General features: G+C 36.7%; 1 protein-coding gene across 15 annotated transcripts in view; it reads right to left on the bottom strand.

Annotated features, from left to right (window-relative positions):
- Window positions 1-20,781, bottom strand: part of MPDZ (multiple PDZ domain crumbs cell polarity complex component) — a 95,133-nt gene that overhangs the window by 37,566 nt on the left and 36,786 nt on the right. For 10 of the 15 annotated variants that reach the window (XM_050986624.1, XM_030236687.2, XM_050986625.1 and 7 more), the window contains 9 exons: window positions 19,712-19,879; window positions 18,552-18,737; window positions 16,831-17,040; window positions 14,344-14,460; window positions 11,630-11,788; window positions 8,532-8,819; window positions 7,512-7,635; window positions 4,314-4,512; window positions 1,423-1,464 (listed from right to left, as the gene is read on the bottom strand). In XM_050986624.1, the coding sequence (XP_050842581.1) occupies window positions 1,423-1,464; window positions 4,314-4,512; window positions 7,512-7,635; window positions 8,532-8,819; window positions 11,630-11,788; window positions 14,344-14,460; window positions 16,831-17,040; window positions 18,552-18,737; window positions 19,712-19,879 (1,493 nt within the window). The remainder of the gene's footprint in view (window positions 1-1,422; window positions 1,465-4,313; window positions 4,513-7,511; window positions 7,636-8,531; window positions 8,820-11,629; window positions 11,789-14,343; window positions 14,461-16,830; window positions 17,041-18,551; window positions 18,738-19,711; window positions 19,880-20,781) is intronic. The other 5 variants (XM_030236688.2, XM_050986628.1, XM_009093963.4 and 2 more) reach the window with 2 other exon arrangements.

Raw genomic sequence — 20,781 nt, 5'->3', positions numbered from 1 at the left:
ATTAAAAGTTATCTTCTGCATGGAGTTCATCATTGTATCTTGCTCATGATTTGTAAAGTCCAGTTAACTGCAAAGATTTCCCTAACTGCTCTTATTACCTGTATTACTGATGTGACTGTCCTCCTACTCTCTCTGTTCTGCATGTAATTATTGAAATGAAAGAGTATTTTCCCTGCTTAGTGCTCATGGGCAGACACCTCACAGTTATCAAATCCATGACTTGCTGGATTGCTGCTGGAGCTCACTTGGAGGTCAAAATGAGGTCTGAAGACATTCAGCATCATTCTGAACACTCAGCCTGTGGCTGAAATGATGACAGGCACAGAACAAGAAGTGTTTTTGGCTCCTCTGGCCAACTCTGTTGAACTTTGTGCTGTAAAGCAGAAATAAAACCCCACCAAGGCAACAGTTAATCTGCAAAATATACTGGTAATTGTCTTAATACAGGTACAGGGAAGACAGTAAGAAAAACAAGGGTCAGAAAACAGACATGAAGACAGAGAAAAAAAAATGTGTGCTCCATTTCTGTGTCATGTTTCTTTGCTGCAAGAGAAATTAAAGTTCAACAATTTCAAAGTATATACATGGTTTAACAATCTTCCTCTCTTTTGTAGCTGCACAGCTTGAAAGAAAAGTGTTCTGGTTTTCTTTCTTAAGAGCTATCACCACTTCTATCCCCAGAAATATGTACTAGCAACTAAAGCAGTGACAATGGAAACAACAATGGTTTTACTTATGAAAGTATCTTATAAACACAACACTGCATGCAGAACAAAGGAACGTTTATCACATGCTTGACTGAACAGTCACACAAAACCTTGAAACACCAACAAATAAATTATAAAGTATGGAAAATGCCTAGGACAAATTATTTTAATTAACATTTAGGGTTCAATTTTAACCTTTGCATATATGAAGGAAGTAAAATGTAAGTGCCACAGAAAATATGACACTGAGATTAATCCAGATATCAGTACATTGTGCTCATGCCAATTCTAGAAGTGAACCATGTACACATACACACAACATGCACACGTGCTCTGAGCACATCTTGGGTGGCTGTCATAGATGAAATTTAAATATATTAGCAACTTTTTTTTTTCGAATACACATTTTCATTCCAGACTTAGAAAGCAGGCTCCAATCTTCAAGTTTAAAGCCACATATAAATATATAATACAATTATACACACACAGTTGTATCTTTCTTAATTAAAATATATACATATATATATATATATACACATCCACATGTGCAGCCACAAGTGCATGCACACACAAATATACATGAGAAGAAACAGAATATGTACCTATATCTGGATATATCCCTGACATTACTATTGATGTCATAAAAGCATGGAATGATTTTACAGACAAGTTGAAACACAGAGCCATAATGAGTTTCTGAATTGCCAATACTCACACATAACACAGGGTCTGATCATCAGCAGGTGCTGGAGAAGATCTAGAATGTGAAGCATACGATGCAGCATCTTTTTACAATGGTGTTAATTAATATCAATGTCTCATGCTGAATGTGAGAGGCATACTTGTGTATGTAGAAGCGTGAGCTGGTATTTTTTTTTCTTCCTCTCCTTTTTTTTGTCCTGTTCCACCTCATCTACATCTAACCCCGAAAACATCTGCTTTTTATTATTGTCTATAGTAGTGATTATTAAGAGGCATGGAAAATGGAATTGCAGTCTCTCTCATTTCTTGGTCAGGAATTCATCCCCCCATTCAGTCAGGTGAATTCTAATTCAGCTTTATAATTATCTGACTGATGCTACAAACAGCTGCTGCTGAGCACAAAACACTGGCTTTATTACAGAAATATAAGAGCTTCTGGCAAGGTAGAGTGAGAAGTGAAATAGAATACATTCAGTAAGGCCACACATCTGGTTTTCTACACACAGAGGGGAAAAAATTAAATACACAACTCAAACTCAGGCTTCTTGTTCCTGAACTATTTAAAATCAGCTATCTTTTAACAGAATTTAAGAAAGCCTTTACATGGCTGGTAAGAATGGCTTTGGGTTTTTTCTGCAAATACTATTTGCTACTATTTGAAATACAGCTTCGGAAGCAAAATACTTCTGCTTACTCACTTTTTTGGGGCACCCTGCTACCCAAAAAATGCTCCATCTAAAAGTTAAAGGGCAAATTTTGCAGTAAGGACTAAGAGGAATGATATCTAGATGGTCATGTCTGAGTGCTAGCATACCCTTGTTTTCCAAGGGTAAGAGATTAAACTTAAATCTTTGAAATGGCCCTTGAATTAAAAATGCTGCAAGGTGATGCACCACATTAGCTTGAATCGACAGATATGGGAGGGGAATGGGGGAGGGGTGTGTATCCTTCCCAGGAAACATAAAGAACTATCTTAACATGTAGCTCCTCATCTCCAAATTTCTGAAGTGGGGTGTTAGCCACATGTTTGTACCACAATATTTTTCTGGGATCCTATACTGTTCTTTCAAGTTAAAAATTAAACAAAAGTTTGATTATGCTGAATAGTGCTAAAGCAAACTATATAGTCACAAAAATACTGTCATTTTTCTTGCAAGACTCCTTTAGAAGCTACTGGATTTAGTCTTTCTGTTTCTAAAGTGAAGAAGCTGGCTTCACTCTAAAACTTGTTATAGGAATGCAAAAAACAACATAAATACAAAACAAAAGACAAAAATCTTGAGTAATAATATGAATAGCAATTGCCCCTTTTCTGCAATATCTTTCAGAAATGGAATGCATTTTTCTCTGGAAAACCTGAATATCCACACCTAAGGCAAGATTTTAGTATTTCCAACATAACTGCAAAAGAGTAAGGCTACAAAACAAAACTTGTAGTCACACAGCATAAAACAGATCAGCTATAAAAGCATAAGCACAAATAGTGAACATACTTGTATTTGATTATGAACTATAGCACTAAAAAAGAATCCTCAAAGAAGAGTAGTGCTGCAGCATTTGTGTCTCTAAGCAGATACACACACACCCATGCATGTGCACATACAACTGACTTCAATCATGACAGTTGGGAGTCATAGTTTGGAACCGTACAGTAATAATTAACATCAGACTTTATAAACACTGACTCGCTGATATTTCTGAGAGCATTAACAATAACGTAATTCATTATATGAGCACATCCCGTTATTTAAACAGGCTTACAATAACTCATAATCTAAATGCATGACAGTATGGGGAAGGCAAGTAAACCTAGTAGTCATAGTGAAGGTACTTTGCTGACCTGCTTGCAAAACACTAGGTCTCTTCAAGCTCAACTACTTCTGGGCGAGCATGGAATGCCCTGCTGTACATTCTGAATCCAGTTCTAACCTCAGTTACACCTGTAACCACACTGGAACTGGACTGATTCTTTCAAGGCCACCCTCACCATTAAGTAGATGCTTCTATTACCAACAACTCCATTAATCCTTTTCCATATCTGACCCAATCAATACTACCACAGGCTAAACAGACAAAACAATGACTAGGTTTTGAAACTGTAAACCCAGCATTGCTGTGCCTACAGTTCTACCGACATCTTCAGGAACAGCCTCATTTCCAGACAGTTCTTGTGGGCAAAGTTAATTCCACAACCACAGCAACTGGAAAGAATTGTACTTTAAGGCAGTTAAAATTTTGTAAATTTTGTGAACTTGAGAAAAAGTTCAAGTGGGCTTCTCAAAACTTGTATAAATTATTGGAAATTTGAAACTACTACTACCAAGAGCAGACAGTTATGCACAAGAGCAACAGCTCATTCATATGTACTAATAAATAATTGGAAGTGCCTACAAAAAAACAGTGTTTCTACTTTTTTTTCACAGATATACTGATATGATTCAAGCATTAATTTTGTGCACTAACATCATATTTCATACTTTCTGTCTGGCATCCAAAACCAAAACCCATGAAAAAAACTAAATGTAATTACTTGTGCAATGGCCAGGACAGTCCACCTTCAAGAACCACAAACATCTTGAGAAAATTGTAACTTTCCCTAGAAGAGTCATACTATGAATGCAAAATTCTGTCTAATCCTATTCTTTCAATAAAACTAGGCACGACATTAATAATGATGATACTCATGAAAGTGATTTCTAAGAATATATGAAGCCTCTCACTTCAGGGATCTCATCTTTGAAATCCATGGAAATGTAATCTGAAGGTGAATTATCCATCTGATGCTGCAACTTAAAGGTAAATTGATGTGTAGTAACAAAATTCTCATTTAAAATACTTGCATAAATTAAAAAAAATTGATTATCAGCTTTTTGCTACCATAATTCATCATCTAGTTTTACCTACTTTATGTCTGGTCCAATGAGTGAATGCCGTCTGAGCATAGCCCGGGCTTGTGCATTGGTTAAGTTTGTGGTTGACTCTTCATTAATGGACAGGATGCAGTCTCCCACACCAATCCGTCCATCGCGACTTATCGAGCCTCCATGGATGACACTGCGAACTATCATTCCCAAACCATCCTTATTGGAACTTACTGTCATCCCTACAGTAAAAACACATGAAACAGTTAATGTCTTTGAGCCACAGCTCTGGGTGACAAGAGAAAGAAATCAGGCACAGGGAAAGGAAAAGTCAGTCAGCCAATCTGCCAATATCACCAAGCCTATAAATGTTGCTCTTACTTTTCTCCTTTGAGACAGCAATTACAAACCACAATCACAGCAACTTGACCTTGTTATCAGTTCACATACTCAGTTTAATACAAGCAAAATTAAGACAGTGGAATATTTAAGCAAAAAATAAGAAAGATAATGAAATTGCTTAAAAAAACATTTAAAAACACTCTTCTAATGGTTCACTGAGTTTATACACATTTACTTTCATTTATGACAACTCTCTTTGTAAGGTGAAATAATTAAACAGGTAATTAATAGCCAAAAACAAATACACACCTATTTTCAACAGAAAGCATGAATCAGATCCCACTGTGATGCTGATTGCCTTCCCGCTCTTGTAGGTGGACCATAGCTTAGACCCAGAAGAGCATTCTGACTTCTGTGAAAGTTTGTACATTGCTAATGGATACAGCCCAATATTTTACTTAAAACAGTATCCTACCTGTGGCACAGAAGGATACTGCTTCTCAATATTTATACCCTTTAACTCCACTTTCTTTCCAGTAAAGGCAAATAAGACAGATATCCTCTTGGCTTCTCCTCTCCCATGGGGAACCTATAGGGACTGACTTAGGGTGGCCTTCATGTGTCATTGTGACTGTTCTTACACACATGAGTTGACACTGTTATCTTCAGGGCAGTTGGTGTTCATGAAACAGACCCAAGTAACAGGAAAAACTTAGCTCTTCACTAAGGCAGTGGGAAAGGCAGGGCCGGAACCCTTGAAGTCCACTCAGAGGACTTCCACTATCTTAATACTACTTAATAAAAAACTTTTATTTTTTCAAAATATGGTTTGAAATTCTGAACCTAACCTTGCTGTTTGGTTAAGACAGCAGCAGATATTACTGAGGGTAGTGTAACAGCATTTTAGGAAAACATCACACATACAACAGACACCCTTTCCCTTTTTCTATGCTGACATCATCATTACAGACCTGAAAGTCTTATGTCACACTTTGGAAACCTACAGGTTCAGATTAAAAATGCAAATTCCACTGTAAAGTTGCCAAAGTTTTTGCAGGACAATGGCATTTTAGCCCTTCTGCATTTGGGTGCTTCTCATCTTTTAAAAAATCACAGTCAAAATGTTAGAGCTCCAGCAACAGCTGGCATTAAAGCACTGCTGCAAACTATGGGTGACACCATTTGAAAGGAAAAAAGAAGTGCCAGTTCTTAACCGTCAATTATTTAATCAATGCAGCTGCAGCTTTCAACATCATTCATCGTTCTGACTTAGCTGCTTTTTTAAAAATTAAGGGTAAAAGCAGTGCAGCCATGTACATAAACTGGTCACTGTGCCGAGGCTGCTTCCCAGGCCAGAGCACACTCAGACTGGAAGAAAAATGCTACAGTCAAAAGCCAGAAGAAAGCAACACTCACATTCGTATTTTGACCAGTCCTATTTTTTATGCATAAAATATGGACCAATATGGGCCCTGCCAAAGTCTGCATTTTCACGCTGTAGAGATGAAATTTGCTTTAATATTCAGTGAACTTAAAGTATTCATCCATAAATGAAAACCTACTCCACTGAATGAAGAGTTCATTGTAAAGAAAACTTTTTTTTACAAAATCCAGATGCTTTGGAATGCACTGTGACCTACACTTTATACAGCCTGGCAATGAGGCCAGTAAAGGTAATAGTTAACCAAGCCCCACATACCAATGAAAGATAAACCTTATACCCATATCAGCCTTTTCTACATCATTTTATTTTTCAGATCCTGCTTTTAAACCAGGTCCATTTTGAAGGATGGCTGTTTCATGAAGGTGGTACATGGCAGACTGAGCATCCAGCCATAAGAAAGCAGTTTATTCCAGGTCAAGACGTCCACTGAAATATAGCATCACAACGATAAAAAAAACTTGACACCCACCTCTGCACAGCAAGGAAGTCCTGAGGGGCTGTTCATAAACATTCTATTCTGCGGACAGCCCATTTTAAAGCATTTGCAGAGTTACTGCTAATAACCAGCACCCACACAAAGTCCTGCCCTACCAATCCCAAAGAGTCTTCAAGATTATGCAGTTAGCTGGAAGAAACAGTATCAGGAACCTAAATCAAACCAAATAAACAAACAAGGCACTGAACAGGAGGCATACATCACTGCCTTTCAACACAAAGCCTTCCTGGCATGGGCTCTGGGAGGGTTCTATTCTTGTTTTGTTCTTCACCTCACACTGCTCAGGGCCACACCTGAGAGCAGGACAAGACAATGAAAAACATTATCATCTCTTGCGTGTGTTGATTCCAAAATATATTTTTAGTCAGTATGCTCAGGAAGTTGCAGATTGTAGATATCGAAAAACTTTGAACATCACTACAAAATGATAATATTATTAAGCCAAAAGTACTGCCTATTAAATTTATGAATGACATAATTTTAAGAAACATTGAGGCTCTTTGGTTTCAAACTTGAGGGAAGGAAGCAAACAGCTCGTTTAGTCCCATCTGAACATCCTCAGGAAGCAAGATCATTTTGTGTTTACAAATATCTGAAAGTCTCATTTGCAGCTCTTTGACCACAGTGTTCTTCTACAGCATTCCTTGGCTATATCTTGGTTTTCCACTACATTAGTAGTGGAAAAACAATGCATTAAAATTGTTAACACTTATGAAAGATTAAACTCCTTTATGGGAGAACAAATTCTCAGTGAGACTGCACATTTCACTTTAGTGTTCACAATGACAGCAAATGGATCCAGATCCATCACTGTCAAACAGGGAAAGAGCAGCAAGGAATGAATGCCCTGTTCCCACTAAATGGAAAATACTTATTTTTTACTAATTAAACAGGGAATGTACAAGGGAAACCAACAGGCATATTCCTGAAGAGTTTACAAAAAAAGTTCGCTAACTTACCTAGGCTTGAATTGCCTTTTGCAATAGTGATAGTCTTCTCATACAAGTTTTTGACTGAATTTTGGGGTGTGGAATTTCCCTCCAAAGATAGTGGGCATCTCTTTTCCATTAAAAGCAATTGATCCTAACATAAGGGAAAATAACACCAGCTTAGTCTACCGAGATAAAAATGATTGGTCATACTGATCTCAACTACTTTTGCCTTACACAAAAGCCATGCACGTAATTAAGTCAGATTCCTTATAGAGAAAAGTCCTTATAAAGACAGAAAAGTCAGTTCATCAAAGATCAGTATTTTCATCAAAGATCATAATTTCTGTTTTCATTCAGGCAATGTACCACATCTATGACAAAGCACACTTTCAATTTAGGGATATCAAAATTAGTAGAATGAATTCAAGGACCACAGATGTCTGACAATTTGCCAGTACCAAAGTAACAGATCTTGTAAGAAATTGCAGCTCTTTTAAGCATTTCTTAACAAATCACTGAATGGAATAAATAACAAACAAATGTCACAGTGGAAAATTATTTTTGCACACTGCACTATCACAGATCAGTTTGTGAGCTGAACTGCACAGCCTTACAAGAACTGCATGATGCAAGACATTCAAACCAGCCCCCTTGGCTTCCTAGGCCCAGTTCCAGCTGTGCACTTCCTATGCGCACTCATGTCCCTGTGAAGGTTAACAAGGGCTAAGAAAACTCCCCTGTCCTGCCCAGAAGATGCCCAGCAGTGTCTAAGGATGGCAGGCCTGAGAGACTTGTATATACCTCTGTACCTCCAACCTCTGAGAAAATACTGTCTTGATGACAGTAAAATAAATTATGTCTTGTTTTGGAAAGGCCCATATCCCAAAGTTTTGATGTGAGCTAACATATTCAAAGGACATTATTAATCAAAGAAATATACACAGCTATTGGATTGTGACAATTTCTGCAGGGAATTCTTTGGTCTTATTACAGGTTTTTGATATGCTTTTTACATTACTGTAAAAAAAAAAAGTCAAACAACTTTACTTTTTCATTGGGATCAAGCTGTGTGGTAGTAGCAAGGCTTGTATTTAGTACTATTTCTGATGCTGTCTGAGATCCAGTCCATGTTGCTGTATTTTCACTTTCATTTCGGTTGATATCTGAAACCTCCAGAGTCAGAAGATCTATTTTAGTAAAATCACTTGCAGTTTCCAAGCTACTGTCCACTACAGACTTTTCATCTCTGAGTCTCTGATTCAGATTCATGTTGTACAGATTCTTCTCAGATACATGGAAATCACCTGCAGCATTTGGGCATTCCTCTCCAACAGACTGTTCAACACAGGAGACAACAAACAATCACCATTCATTTGTAGTATAATTCAAAACCACATTTCATGCTGAAACCTTAAACAAAAACTAATCTCATAGAATTTAAAAATACAGCTGTGAGATCAGCAAGATCAACCTCATCTGTAGTTACCTACAGGCATTCTTTCTACTACAAAATTAACTTGATTTCTTAGACCATTTCTTCTGCTTTGTAACACCAGAAATCAGTAAAATAAGTTACTAACCCTAATAACTCCAGAAAGTTTTTAAAATTCAAGCATACAGTTGTTTTTCTCAGGTGAAAGAACTCTGCAAAACCAATGTCTTTATTTTCAGCACACTTAGCAAGCAAAGAGGAATTTCAAACAGCTCAGACAATGTAATATCTGAATTTATGTTAAGAAATTAATGTTACCTTCCATTTAACTGAGCAGAAACATATTAAGACTTCTTCAGAAAGAGGGACAAGTAAAAACTTGATCAAACCTCAGCAAAAGGTGAATAGGGGGGGAATTGAAATGTGACAACAATGAAATACAATAATGCAATTGCAGAAGCTTGCTAGTTAATAATTATTGCAAATCTACCAGTTACAGCTGCAGTACTAGGACTAAGTTCCCTACTCATTTGTTTAGACTTCCAAAATTCTGAGGCTTTCTCTTCAAAATGTTTCAAGGGATTTCAATAATCACAACATTCTGAAAAAAACTTCAAATATTCTCCAGCTGACCTTTTAAAGAAAGTTAATTTAAAAAAATAGGTAGGACATTAGATTTTAAAAAGATATATCAAGGACTCAGAAGTTCGACTTAGAGGCTCTGTATCAATATTAGACAATTTTTTCTGAAATGCAATGAAAGTGCTCAAAATCAACTATCTATCTCTGTCTTGTTATCCACTGGCCCTATTAACTGTTCTACTGCTTCTCCAAAAAGCTGGAGAGACGTGCTTCTCAGGATTTGGGGATATTTTGCAACATTTTGTCTCAAGAGCCCTAGAATTCATTTTTGTCAACTTTCATGAAGTGCACACATGCTTGTTCTGTCCCCAGACAAGGAACAAAAAAGGCTTACCAGTAAATAAGTGGTTTAAGCAATAGCTGAGAAGATAATTGAGCAGAGCCTAAATACAACTAATCTCCATGATATAATCAATGACATAATTTCCCACCCTTTTGAGAAGAGAACACAATACTGTAATGCATTTAAATTATTTTACAATGTTTCAAATACAGCTGGGACAGCTACTTTAAAGTTTGTTTCGTATCCATTTCCAAATCAGTGAAAACAAGCATCAAATCATACTCAACATTTATTTCGTATGCCATATATTCAGAGTTGAATCATATGCTCATTTTTATTTTTGTTTCACTTAAAGAAAAGCCAATAATACAATTTTTTAGGACAAACACAATTTCAGGAATTCATAACTATAGTAACATGTGGCCTCACTAGAGCATCTGCATTATTTTAAGTATGTTTTTCAACACCTATTCTAAATGCAACACCAAAGTGACACTCAGAACCTCTCAACTGCCCTGCAGCCAGAAATCACTGAAACATCTTTGCATTCTTCACAGCATCAAACAGTGCTGTTTTAATTTTTACAGCTTTTCCCTTGCTTTAAAATTTGTCATTAATGAACAGGTTTTCCCACTATGTTTGTTTTTTGAATCGAATAGGCTGCTTGATGAGAACTTAGTACTCACTTCATACTAGTGTACAGAGATGGACACTGGGAAGTCAGGACCATGGTATTTTAATAGAGTATGTAAACTAAAGCTATCTTTAAGTCAACGGTGAAAATAACTAAAGACTTTCTAGAGCCTCAATGTGATATATAATGTAAATCCAGTTCTATCTCACAAAATGATCCTAAGCATGCAAAATGCATAATCCATTTAAGTAACAATTACGGAGTTAAACAATGGCAGCTGTCCCACAGCCACAGCAGAAATGTGCTCTTCTGTGGATTAGAAGAAACCATTATAAGATGAATCTTGCTTTCTAAACAGCACCTCATAAGAGCTAAACATATTCCAGAAAGCTTAACGGGAGTTACTGCAGCTCAGGTGTGGCAGAAAAAGAAGCAGCTACTATACTCAAGACCACAAACTGCAAACCGAGTGGTTTTCAATGAAGACTGTTAGCTTTCCAATGGAATTAGAAAGCTCTAGGTTAGTGATATTAAAATCTAAAGATTAAAAAGAACATGAAAACCCATGGAAAGAAAGATAACATAATCAGATCCTTATGGGTATGTGACTAAGAATTAAAAAAGCTATTGATCTTCCTAATACTCTTAAATAAATCTTCATTTATTGCTTTACATAAAAACTATTAGCAGAGTTTTGACATACACGGATTTACTTTTCATTACAGCGTCATTATGAAAATTTCATTCAAAACCACAGAAACATACTAATTATGAAGGATAAAAGTAAAAATAAGGATGAAAATTTATTCTTGCTTTTCATGCTAAAATATAGAGCAACAGAGCAATTTCGTGTTACCACTCTTTACTATGCTTTGAATGACAATTATATTTTTCTAGCAGACTGCTCACCACACCTTTAATATTACAAACAACTCACCATACTCTGGCAAAGCCATGCTTTATCTAGCAAAAATCAAAGCTTTGTGCCTTCTATCTGCCTCTCTCTCTTCAACTAACACATCTGCAAGACATCAGCACTACTCTATTACCCTGCTAGTAAATAGAGCATTTTGAACCAGGATGACACAAAACATTTCTGCCTGCTCACATTTAAAATCAAAGTTTGCCATCAATAAAATCATCCTTGATTTTACCTTGGGAGTTGATAATGGAAGAGAGAAGCTGTGGTTCACCTCACCGCTACAGGCACTGTCCTGCAGAGCTGTCACTGAGTCCTGGAAGACGTCTCTCTCTAGAGAATACTGTGATTCAAAGGTGGACTCATCCGCTAGATCTGCCTCACCAGAGTCCACCTAACAACAAAAGCAATTCAATCAGCCAGGCTGTTGCCATCACACCACATAAGCCCCAAACACATGCACACCAACCAGCCACTACAAACTGATACTTCTCTTCTTTTTCTTTTTCATTCCATGTTTTAGATTGAAATTAGATTTGCACAGCGCAGTAGGAAAAATTTCTGCTTCCAGTAAATCCATGTTACTACTTCTTCAAAGGTTGCAAAAAGAATATCTAAAGTAATGCAAGAGTCTGAATCAGAGTAAGTTGCAAGGCTGAGGCACGCTCATGCCTATTAAAAGAAGTATAAAGTGTTGGGAGAATTCTGCTGTACTTCTTGGAGTCTATATTTCTATATTAAATATTTGATTTCATTAGGGCCTCCTTTTTTCTTTTAATTTTTTTTACAATAATTAGCATGGAAAAATATTGAACTTCACTTGGTGCCACATGTCATGAATGTTCTCTTGACTCAACTTCTTATGATCAGTTATTTTTAAACTCTTTTAAAAAAAACTGGAAACTACAGTGCTTTACAGGCATTTATACAAAAAATTCATTATGTGATTTTATAATCAGATTTAAAATTATTTTGTTTTTTGACAACAAAATTACTATAAGGATTTGTATATTTCTATTATGCTTACATGAGAAATAAAATTTTGAAAAGTTTCAGACATTGACATGGGTAGTATTTTTGCCTTTTTTTTTTAATGAAACATATTTTTTTCAAAGACTCATATTCTTTTAAGTACGCGAATAAAATTAAGCCCTAAAAACCCTAATTTTGATTATTATTTATCTAATATAATTTGATTATTATTTATTTATCAGAGCTCAAGAACCTATTTTAGGCTAACAAAATGATTACTGGATTAAAAGCCATGCTTGTATCATAAACTTGCATGAAGCAGAAGAGTGCACCCATCTACAAAGATGAGATCTAACTTATTTTTCAGCCCCTGTGGTTAATCATATTATGAATCCATTATAGCAGTAATTCACTGTAGTAATTCAACACATTGATTCCTTTTCAGGGTAAAAATGATAATATTTTTAATTATTTCAAGCCTACAGACTTAACTGTTAATTCAAACTGCTTCTTTGCTGTAATGTACTCTCAGCTCATCTTCTTGAAAATGCATATTCGTTTTACCAAAGCTATGCCCTAAAAAAGTATTGTGAAAATTCAGGACATATCTGTAAAATCTGAGCACCGATCTGTCTATGAAAAACAGTATCTCATATGTGCACTCTCAAAACATATCTTCAGCTGGGTGACTGCACATTTAGTTTCCCTTTTTGCACATTTAATTAGACAACTGACAAACCTGACTGACAATTTTATTATGTCATGTATTTTCATTGCTATTTTCCACAGGTTTTTTTTGATTGGAATTACAGATGGAAGTCAAATTTTTTAGATAGTTTTAATCTGATCATTTCAACACATCTTCAATTAAAGGTTATTTAGAATACAAAACTCGTGCTTCTTCTAAATGAATAGAGAAAGAAAAATACTGTTACCTAACTGCTAAAGGTAACTGAAGAATTAAAAACATGCAGTCTTGTTTAAAAACAAGCTATTAAGTCAGCTTGTCATCTACAAATGTGAAAAAACAGCACATCTGCTGGAAGCAATAATGCAGAGATTTTTCACCTTGACAGGATGCATTTCAGGTTTTTGTTCAATTTTGACTCTTTCTCTAAGGAACTAAGTTCTCCTGTACAGAAGCTTCTTCCCTGCTCAAGTCCTCAGAAAATGAGGGCCTAATAATTTCAACATCAGACCCAGAACAGAACAAACAATAATGAGAATACACACTTGGAATACATACATATACATGTGTATTCTGGGTTGTTGCTTTGTTGTGTTGTTTTTTTTGGTTTGTTGTTTGGTTGGTTGATGTTTTTTGGGTTTTTTTGTGGGAGGAGAGGTTGGGGGATTTTTTGCGGTTTTGTGGTGCCCTATTTCCTGTGCCTTTCTAATCTTAGTTCTTATTGGCAACCTCTGGGCTATGTAAGGCACTGAATGCTCAGGTAAGCCGCATTGTTTGTATAAGTGAAGACCTTTTGACCTTGTAAATCTCATAATCACTGACTGATGTTGAAGGCTGAGGAATATTATTAGGAGGAAGTATTTGCAGCTTTTGAAGGCGGAGTATTCCTTGTAAGGCTGGATTACATGCAAAAAGGGAATATCAAAAACTTTCAACAGCGGAAAAGTGATGTATCATAAGCACATGAACATTTATCTAAAAAGGTGAGATTTCCAAAGGGCTGCTCAGTGCATGCAAGGACAAGTGGATAGCCATGCACTTTTGAAAACATCAGCAAAATATTCTTTTTCCTCAGCAATGAACATATCATAGGCCAGATTCACAGCTCATGCAAAAAGCTAAAGTCTCTAGACATCAGTTTCTACAAAGTCAGAATCCATCCCACCTACAGTGGATGAGTAATGTGGAGACAGTGAACACTAAAAAATAAGCATGGACAGTGACAACACAACTCCTTTCACTACAAAATGCAAAGACTGAAGAAATCTGTGTTAAGTTGGGCCACTAACCAGAGCCAGCTCAGCATGGAAGAGGGCTGCATCAGCTGGCCCCTCCTCCTCAAGTGACTGGGCAGGGTAGAAAAAGCAATCTTCCTTAGCAGAGACATAGCCCTCCTCAGGTGAAAGCTGCAGAAAGAACGAAGCTCTGAGTCGGATGAGTGGCCTGGACACAGCAGGTGCAGAGTGCATTCTGCGAGAGGGGCAGGGGGCTGTTTAGAAAGGCAAATGGATTCCAAATGCAGCAAAGAGGTAATTTCAATCACAGTCACAGTATTCAGTGGGTAAAGAGAGTTATTTTTTTTTTTAAATTATCTGAATTGATTTAGCTTCACACCTCATTCTAAAATCCCAAATAATGAAAAAGGTCTTTCATGTATACCACAGAGCCCACAGCTTAGTCTAGGCTCATTTTCAGTTTCTGGTCTTATCTAAGATACATTAAAACTGCCATCACAGCTGCCAACAGAGAAAGAGCCTAACAGCAGTGGTCTTTATAATCTTGCTAGCCACAGAGCAATCTTGCTTGCAAGCAGGAAGACTTCATCTACTCTCTGTATTTTACAATTGTACCTGTCAGCTTCTAGAGGAAAAAATGTAATTCTGACTATAAATCAATGGCTTTTTTCAACATAATTTGATAGTAGGTGCATTTGTCCAGTACTGCAAGAGAAGCAGGAATTATTTGCAACATTTAATTACTTGAAAAACATAATACATGAAATATTGAAGAGCAAATGCCATATGGTTACAATTTTAGGGAAACAATACCCCCATGCATTTTCTGTTTTAGAGTGACATCTTCTAGTATATGAAATTTTGATTGCAATTAATATGGAGTCTCCAATTAAAAAAAAATTAATTTAACAGAGCAAGTTAAAATGTACTCTCTTACTATGAAAAGCAAAGTTTCTGGGAACTTAAACAACAGACATTCCCTCCCACTCTCTCCACAAAGATCTACTAAAAATGAAAACTTGGTGTCTACATCCATAAGGGTTACAAGATTATCAATTAATTAAAAGCAAAAATGAAACCCTTAAACTGTGCTTGGGCTTATTAATATAGAGAAAGCTATCTTTCTTGTATGTATGAACTAATGCCATTCTACTGATTTGAACTTAATGGTCACTCACTAACATTCCTACACTATCTCAGTGACCATAGGTAACCTTTAACCTCCTTTTTCAAATTGTTCCAGACTACCTTACAAAACCAAACCTGAAATAACCAGTTAGATGCATACAATTTGAAGACTACACAATATAACATAAACAAAGTGAGCTGTTTAAATACAAAGATTGCATATATACCTGCAAGGGTCTAGAATGGTAATGGTCAATGCATCAAACATTTACCAAAGCAGCAGGTGCTTTGCTGACCAGGCATAAAGTAACCACCCACCTGCAGAGGGGGTGCACACCCATCACCCATCACCCAAGGCTACAAGCTGTATTGTGAGCCAGATAAGTAAAGAGGCTGGTAAAAAGCAAATCCTGCAAGGTGCAATAGTGCTTTTTTATCATGTCCATGTCCTTACACAAGTGGCTCAGGTGTGAAAACTGCCCTCTAGAGACTCACCAGGACACTCACACAAAGCCTGAAGGTATTCATGCCTTCTCATGGACTATAACTGGCTAAACTGTGCTAACCTGAGAGGAAGCTGTAACATCTTAGGTGTCATAAACTATCAAAGAGAGAAATGCCCTTCTGTGGTGATCTATGGCGTTAAATGAGACAGTGTTAAACTCTACACTACAGTGAAGGTACTTGGGAATTCTCATCTAGCCTGAGTGTTTATTAACTCATTGAACTTCGTGTTTCATGGGTTTCCCCCATCCCCAGTGAACCAAGACTGTGACCAGCACTTTGAAGGGGCAGTGAAATTGCAACAATCAAGTCTTGTCACTGGATCCATGGGTAGTGACTACATACCTTTCTACCCTTATCCTTTCTTTTTCTTTCTTTTCCCATATACATTTTCTGAAGTGTTATTTTTTTGCTTTTATATGGTTGCATTTCTAACCAAATGCCTACATTTTAAAATTTGCCAAGTATTATTCTATCTTAATGTTCTTAAGCTTGCAAGTAAAAATTTGCTATTGAACCTCTTGAAAGTTTTCTTGTTTCTTCCACACACCACCTAGAATAAATCAAACAACCTCCCTGAGCAGAATAACAGCCGTAACAATACTACACTTGCAAAGCAAAGGAATCAGTAAATTCCACACAAATCAAAACCAACTTTAGGTCACCATCTCTCACATTCAGAGAACCATGTAAAGTGTACAGTGTATAATATTATGGCAACTTTCAGCCCTGAAAGACTCTGCTGTTTGCAAGGTGCTTTGCTGTTTTCTCATCTGCAAGACAGGTGTGCTAGGTCCTGCAATCACTACACCAGCAATATGCTACCTAGGCCACTCCTACATTTAAGGCAATTGTTGGGCAACCAGCTGTACTCCAAAACACACAAAATCAGGATAAGCAAATCCTTACAGGCAATGGTTTGGCAACTCCTATTTTAACTGTTCCTGTTGGGGCTCCTTTCAGTGCTTGCACTGCTTCCTCCAGGCTGCCATTTTCCAAGTTGATATCGTTGACAAACATAAGCCGATCTCCAGGAAGAAGTCTACCATCTTGCTCAGCCACACCCCCAGGAACTAATGAGCGAATCACAATTACAGTGTTTGCTGGATCAACAGGATCCTAATTACATAAAGGGAAGAAAAATATTAATTTTTTTTTACTCTTTTGTATATTGAGGAGGAGAATGTTTATTCATAAGCTTTTAATAACTAGAGTTGTGTTATTAAGAAGTGTTGCTCTCCTCTAGATGAACCTTCAGTAGGAGCAAACTATCCTGTCTGTATTGTCCATACATTTAGAACTCCATTAATTTTTAATTCTTAAATGTGAAAATTATTTCTCCTTTCTAGGTGATGTTCCATCATGTATCTCCAATTTAAAATACTACTATACATGTGTGCACAGTGCTGCTCATGCACACCAGAAATGCAATGACTTCCTACTGTAGCAACAGTGTTAAAAACTCCATCCTCCCTTACACTAAGAGGTTTGAGGAGACAGGCGGGCAATGTAGACTGGGGTAAATGTAACACATGCACTCTAGTGGAACTTATTTACAATAATTGTCTTATACTTCATGATCTTGCTCAACTGAGAAAGAAGTTTTCAAGGGGCAAGGTCTTGTGCATGCCTAATTAAATACATGTGAGAGGAACATAATATAGGACTAATCAACAAGACAAAACAAAATGATGTTTGCTTTTAAGAAAGAAAACTGCTTTTAAGGGACCATCCTCTAATATACTGATTTTTACAAAAAAAGCTAGCATCAAATATTTTACACTACACTGCTCTTTACCTTATCAGTGTGCAAATGCAAAATCTAAGCCATAGCTTAATTGTAAGGAGTGCCCTGGGGCCATAATTTCCCCCTGGAAGTTATCTCCAGATGTAAATGCATTTCTATGGACAAGATCCAGCAGAAACCTGGAAAGAGATCTGACCCCCACAGCACCACAAAACAGCTCAGCAAAAGCCTACATTGACCTCAGTGAGAAATTACTTGACATTCAATTAAAAATCATCCACTGAAAAACTGGGACTAGGAGGAATATTTTTTCTGGCATCTTTACCAAGTGAAGGCAAGAGACAGGCAGTGACCTGTGGACTGGGACACACCAAGAAACACATTTTAGATATCCAAGAATTCTGAGGTCAAACACAAAATGAATGGGGATGTTTAAGCATGTCCCTGACAGACAGCAGCTAAGCAAGGGATTTCAGAATTAGAGTTCTAGATTTTAGTAAATCCTGCTTTAAGCATTTAAGTCCTTTATTGGATCTTGCCCTAAACACCTCACTGCAGGTGCAAAATACATGGCTAAAAGCCTAAATATGCTGGCTACATAATTCGTTGTCCTTGGGTCACTAGGAGACAGCTATCTGAAAATCCTAGCATATAATGGATTATCTGTTTTTCTGAACCAGTATTACCATTATCATTAGGACCTGCAGTCTTAATACAATGAGAGGAATATGTAATATAATTACTGGAATGCCTACAGCTGTGATTAGCTCTACTCTATTGCTTAGTTTCAATTAATGTTTACTCTTAAAATGCATAGAACATTCTGCAAGATCCAAACAATATGAAGTATTTTGTCCTTCATCCAAAAGAGTGCAGAAATTACCTGATAGTCCAATATGCTAAATCCAAGTCCCATACTCCCTTTCTCCAACTCTATGTGCTGTACGTCTGTTTCCCACATTGCCAGAGAAGAGCTTTGCACCTCCTCCATACTCTGACCCTCATCAGCTGTTTCCAAAGTTGTTCCCTCTGTGTCTGAAGAGCCAATGAATCCAAGTTCTATGTGACCCTGAGAAAAACAGTAAATGTTCACCAATAAAATGTAAACACTTGGAATTTTCAGAGACAAAATCCTCCTTACAAAAATCAGATAAAACCTATGGGATATCTCTAAACACAGAAGAAATGTAAGCACTTGGGAGATTAAACGAACACTGATAAACCTAGCACAAAATTCAAATATCCTTCATATCCAAGCTGCAAGTATATTAAATTACTCACTACAAAAATATTTACAAAATGCAATATCTGTCAAATTAAAATCTTCAAAAAACTTTATGAGTATACGCATTTAAATAAATGGGAAATATATGTTATTAAATGATATGTCTAAAATAGGCCTTCATTAAATGTAATTATACTGACAGTAGCCAGAATATTTAATAAAAGTAAAAACAAACAAATATGTACATAAACAGACTGTTCTTCAGTTGGTTTCATAGAGAAGTTTAGAAACTATAAGCTGAATTTGGTGCCTCACTCAGAACTCAGAGTTAACTGTTTCTCTCTTCATACAAATGCTATTGCTTTGTATTCTACACCCTAGGCCATTCCTACATGTTTAGTTCACCAGGCTGCCCAGAGCTGTGCGCTCACAAGCGACAGAAGTGTAAGTCAAGGAATTTAAACACAGTTATGCACAACACAAACCCAGGTAGCAAAGTTCAAAACTAGATTAAATACATTCAGATTCTAAAGAACCCACAGTTCAACTTGCTATATCCTGTATCTTGCCTACAGAACAAGAAGCACAGTACACAGACAGACAGCCCCAAATCCTGGAATATTTTTGCCTATGACCAGCCAGTATTCCTATCTTCTGGGGGCCAAAAAATAGCAGATAAACATTATTTGCTGTTTCCTATTAGACTGCCTCCAATTCCAAAAATATTAAAATATATTTCTAATAATGTAGAAGAACTTAATCTTTTTTTTTCCCTCAAGGAAACTGTCATTTTCAGTGATTGTTTAAAGAAGAAATACCTTTTCTGTGAGATGAACCTCAGATAGGCTTAGATTCTCTAGTATTTCTGGCTGAGTAACAGGTGGAGCTACTGGACGACAGCACACCATTGTCACCTTAATAGGCAGCTCTTTCAAGATACTGACCACATCCTTGTGGTTTTCTCCAAGCAGAGAGATGTCATTCACCTCAATAAATAAAGAATACACACTGGTTAGAACTACAGTGTATTTCTAAGCACAATAACAAATATGAGTAAAAAAAAAAAAAAACCAAGCAAACCCAAACTCACTAATCACCTCATTAAAAAAAAGTAAAATAAAAGCAACAAAAATCCCCATGCTAATAGACACTTTGAACCCGTAATTTCTATTCAGTTCGGTGCTCAGCATCAAAGTATGTATTGAACTAAATGTATGTATGATCTTTTAAAATGCATGACACCACCCTACAAACACCATATATACTGTAGCTTCATGTTTCTTGCATTAATGTAAACCAAATTCACATCTTAATTCTAAAAGAATAATTCAGAAAAGTAATTAGATGTTTAGTCCCTTCACTGAGTTGGGATAATCCTATTAAATTGTAGCACTTTTGCTCCATATTCTTTTTTTGTGACTGTCTTGGTTTCAGCTGGGAGAGAGTTAATTTATTCTCACTAGTTGTGCAGTGCTGTGTTTTGGATTAACAGACCAATGTTTTGGTTGCTACTAAATTGTATCAAGGACTTCTTGATGTCTCATGCTCTGCCAGTGAGGAGGTACAAAAAAGGAAAAAAAAGCTATGAAAGAACACAGCTGGGATAAGTGACCCAAACTGGCCAAAGGGATAGTCCACACCCTAGAGCATCATGTCCCCCCTACATAACTGGAAAGTGCACTGATCAGAGCTCAGGGACAGGGTCTGCCATTGGTCAGCAGGTGGTGAACACTTGCACTGTGCATCACTTGAAGGTTTTTCTCCTTTTTACTTCGACTATTATTATTACACTTTACTTTGTTTCAATTATTAAACTGCCATTATCTCAACTTAAAATGTTTTAATTTTGATTCTCCTCCTCATCCCAGCAGACTGGGGGCAAGAGGAA

Source organism: Serinus canaria, chromosome Z, assembly GCF_022539315.1.
Source record: "Serinus canaria isolate serCan28SL12 chromosome Z, serCan2020, whole genome shotgun sequence".
NCBI classification, from domain to species: Eukaryota; Metazoa; Chordata; class Aves; order Passeriformes; family Fringillidae; genus Serinus; species Serinus canaria.
Note: the sequence above shows the minus strand (reverse complement) of the source record. Positions and strands in the feature narration are given on the sequence as shown.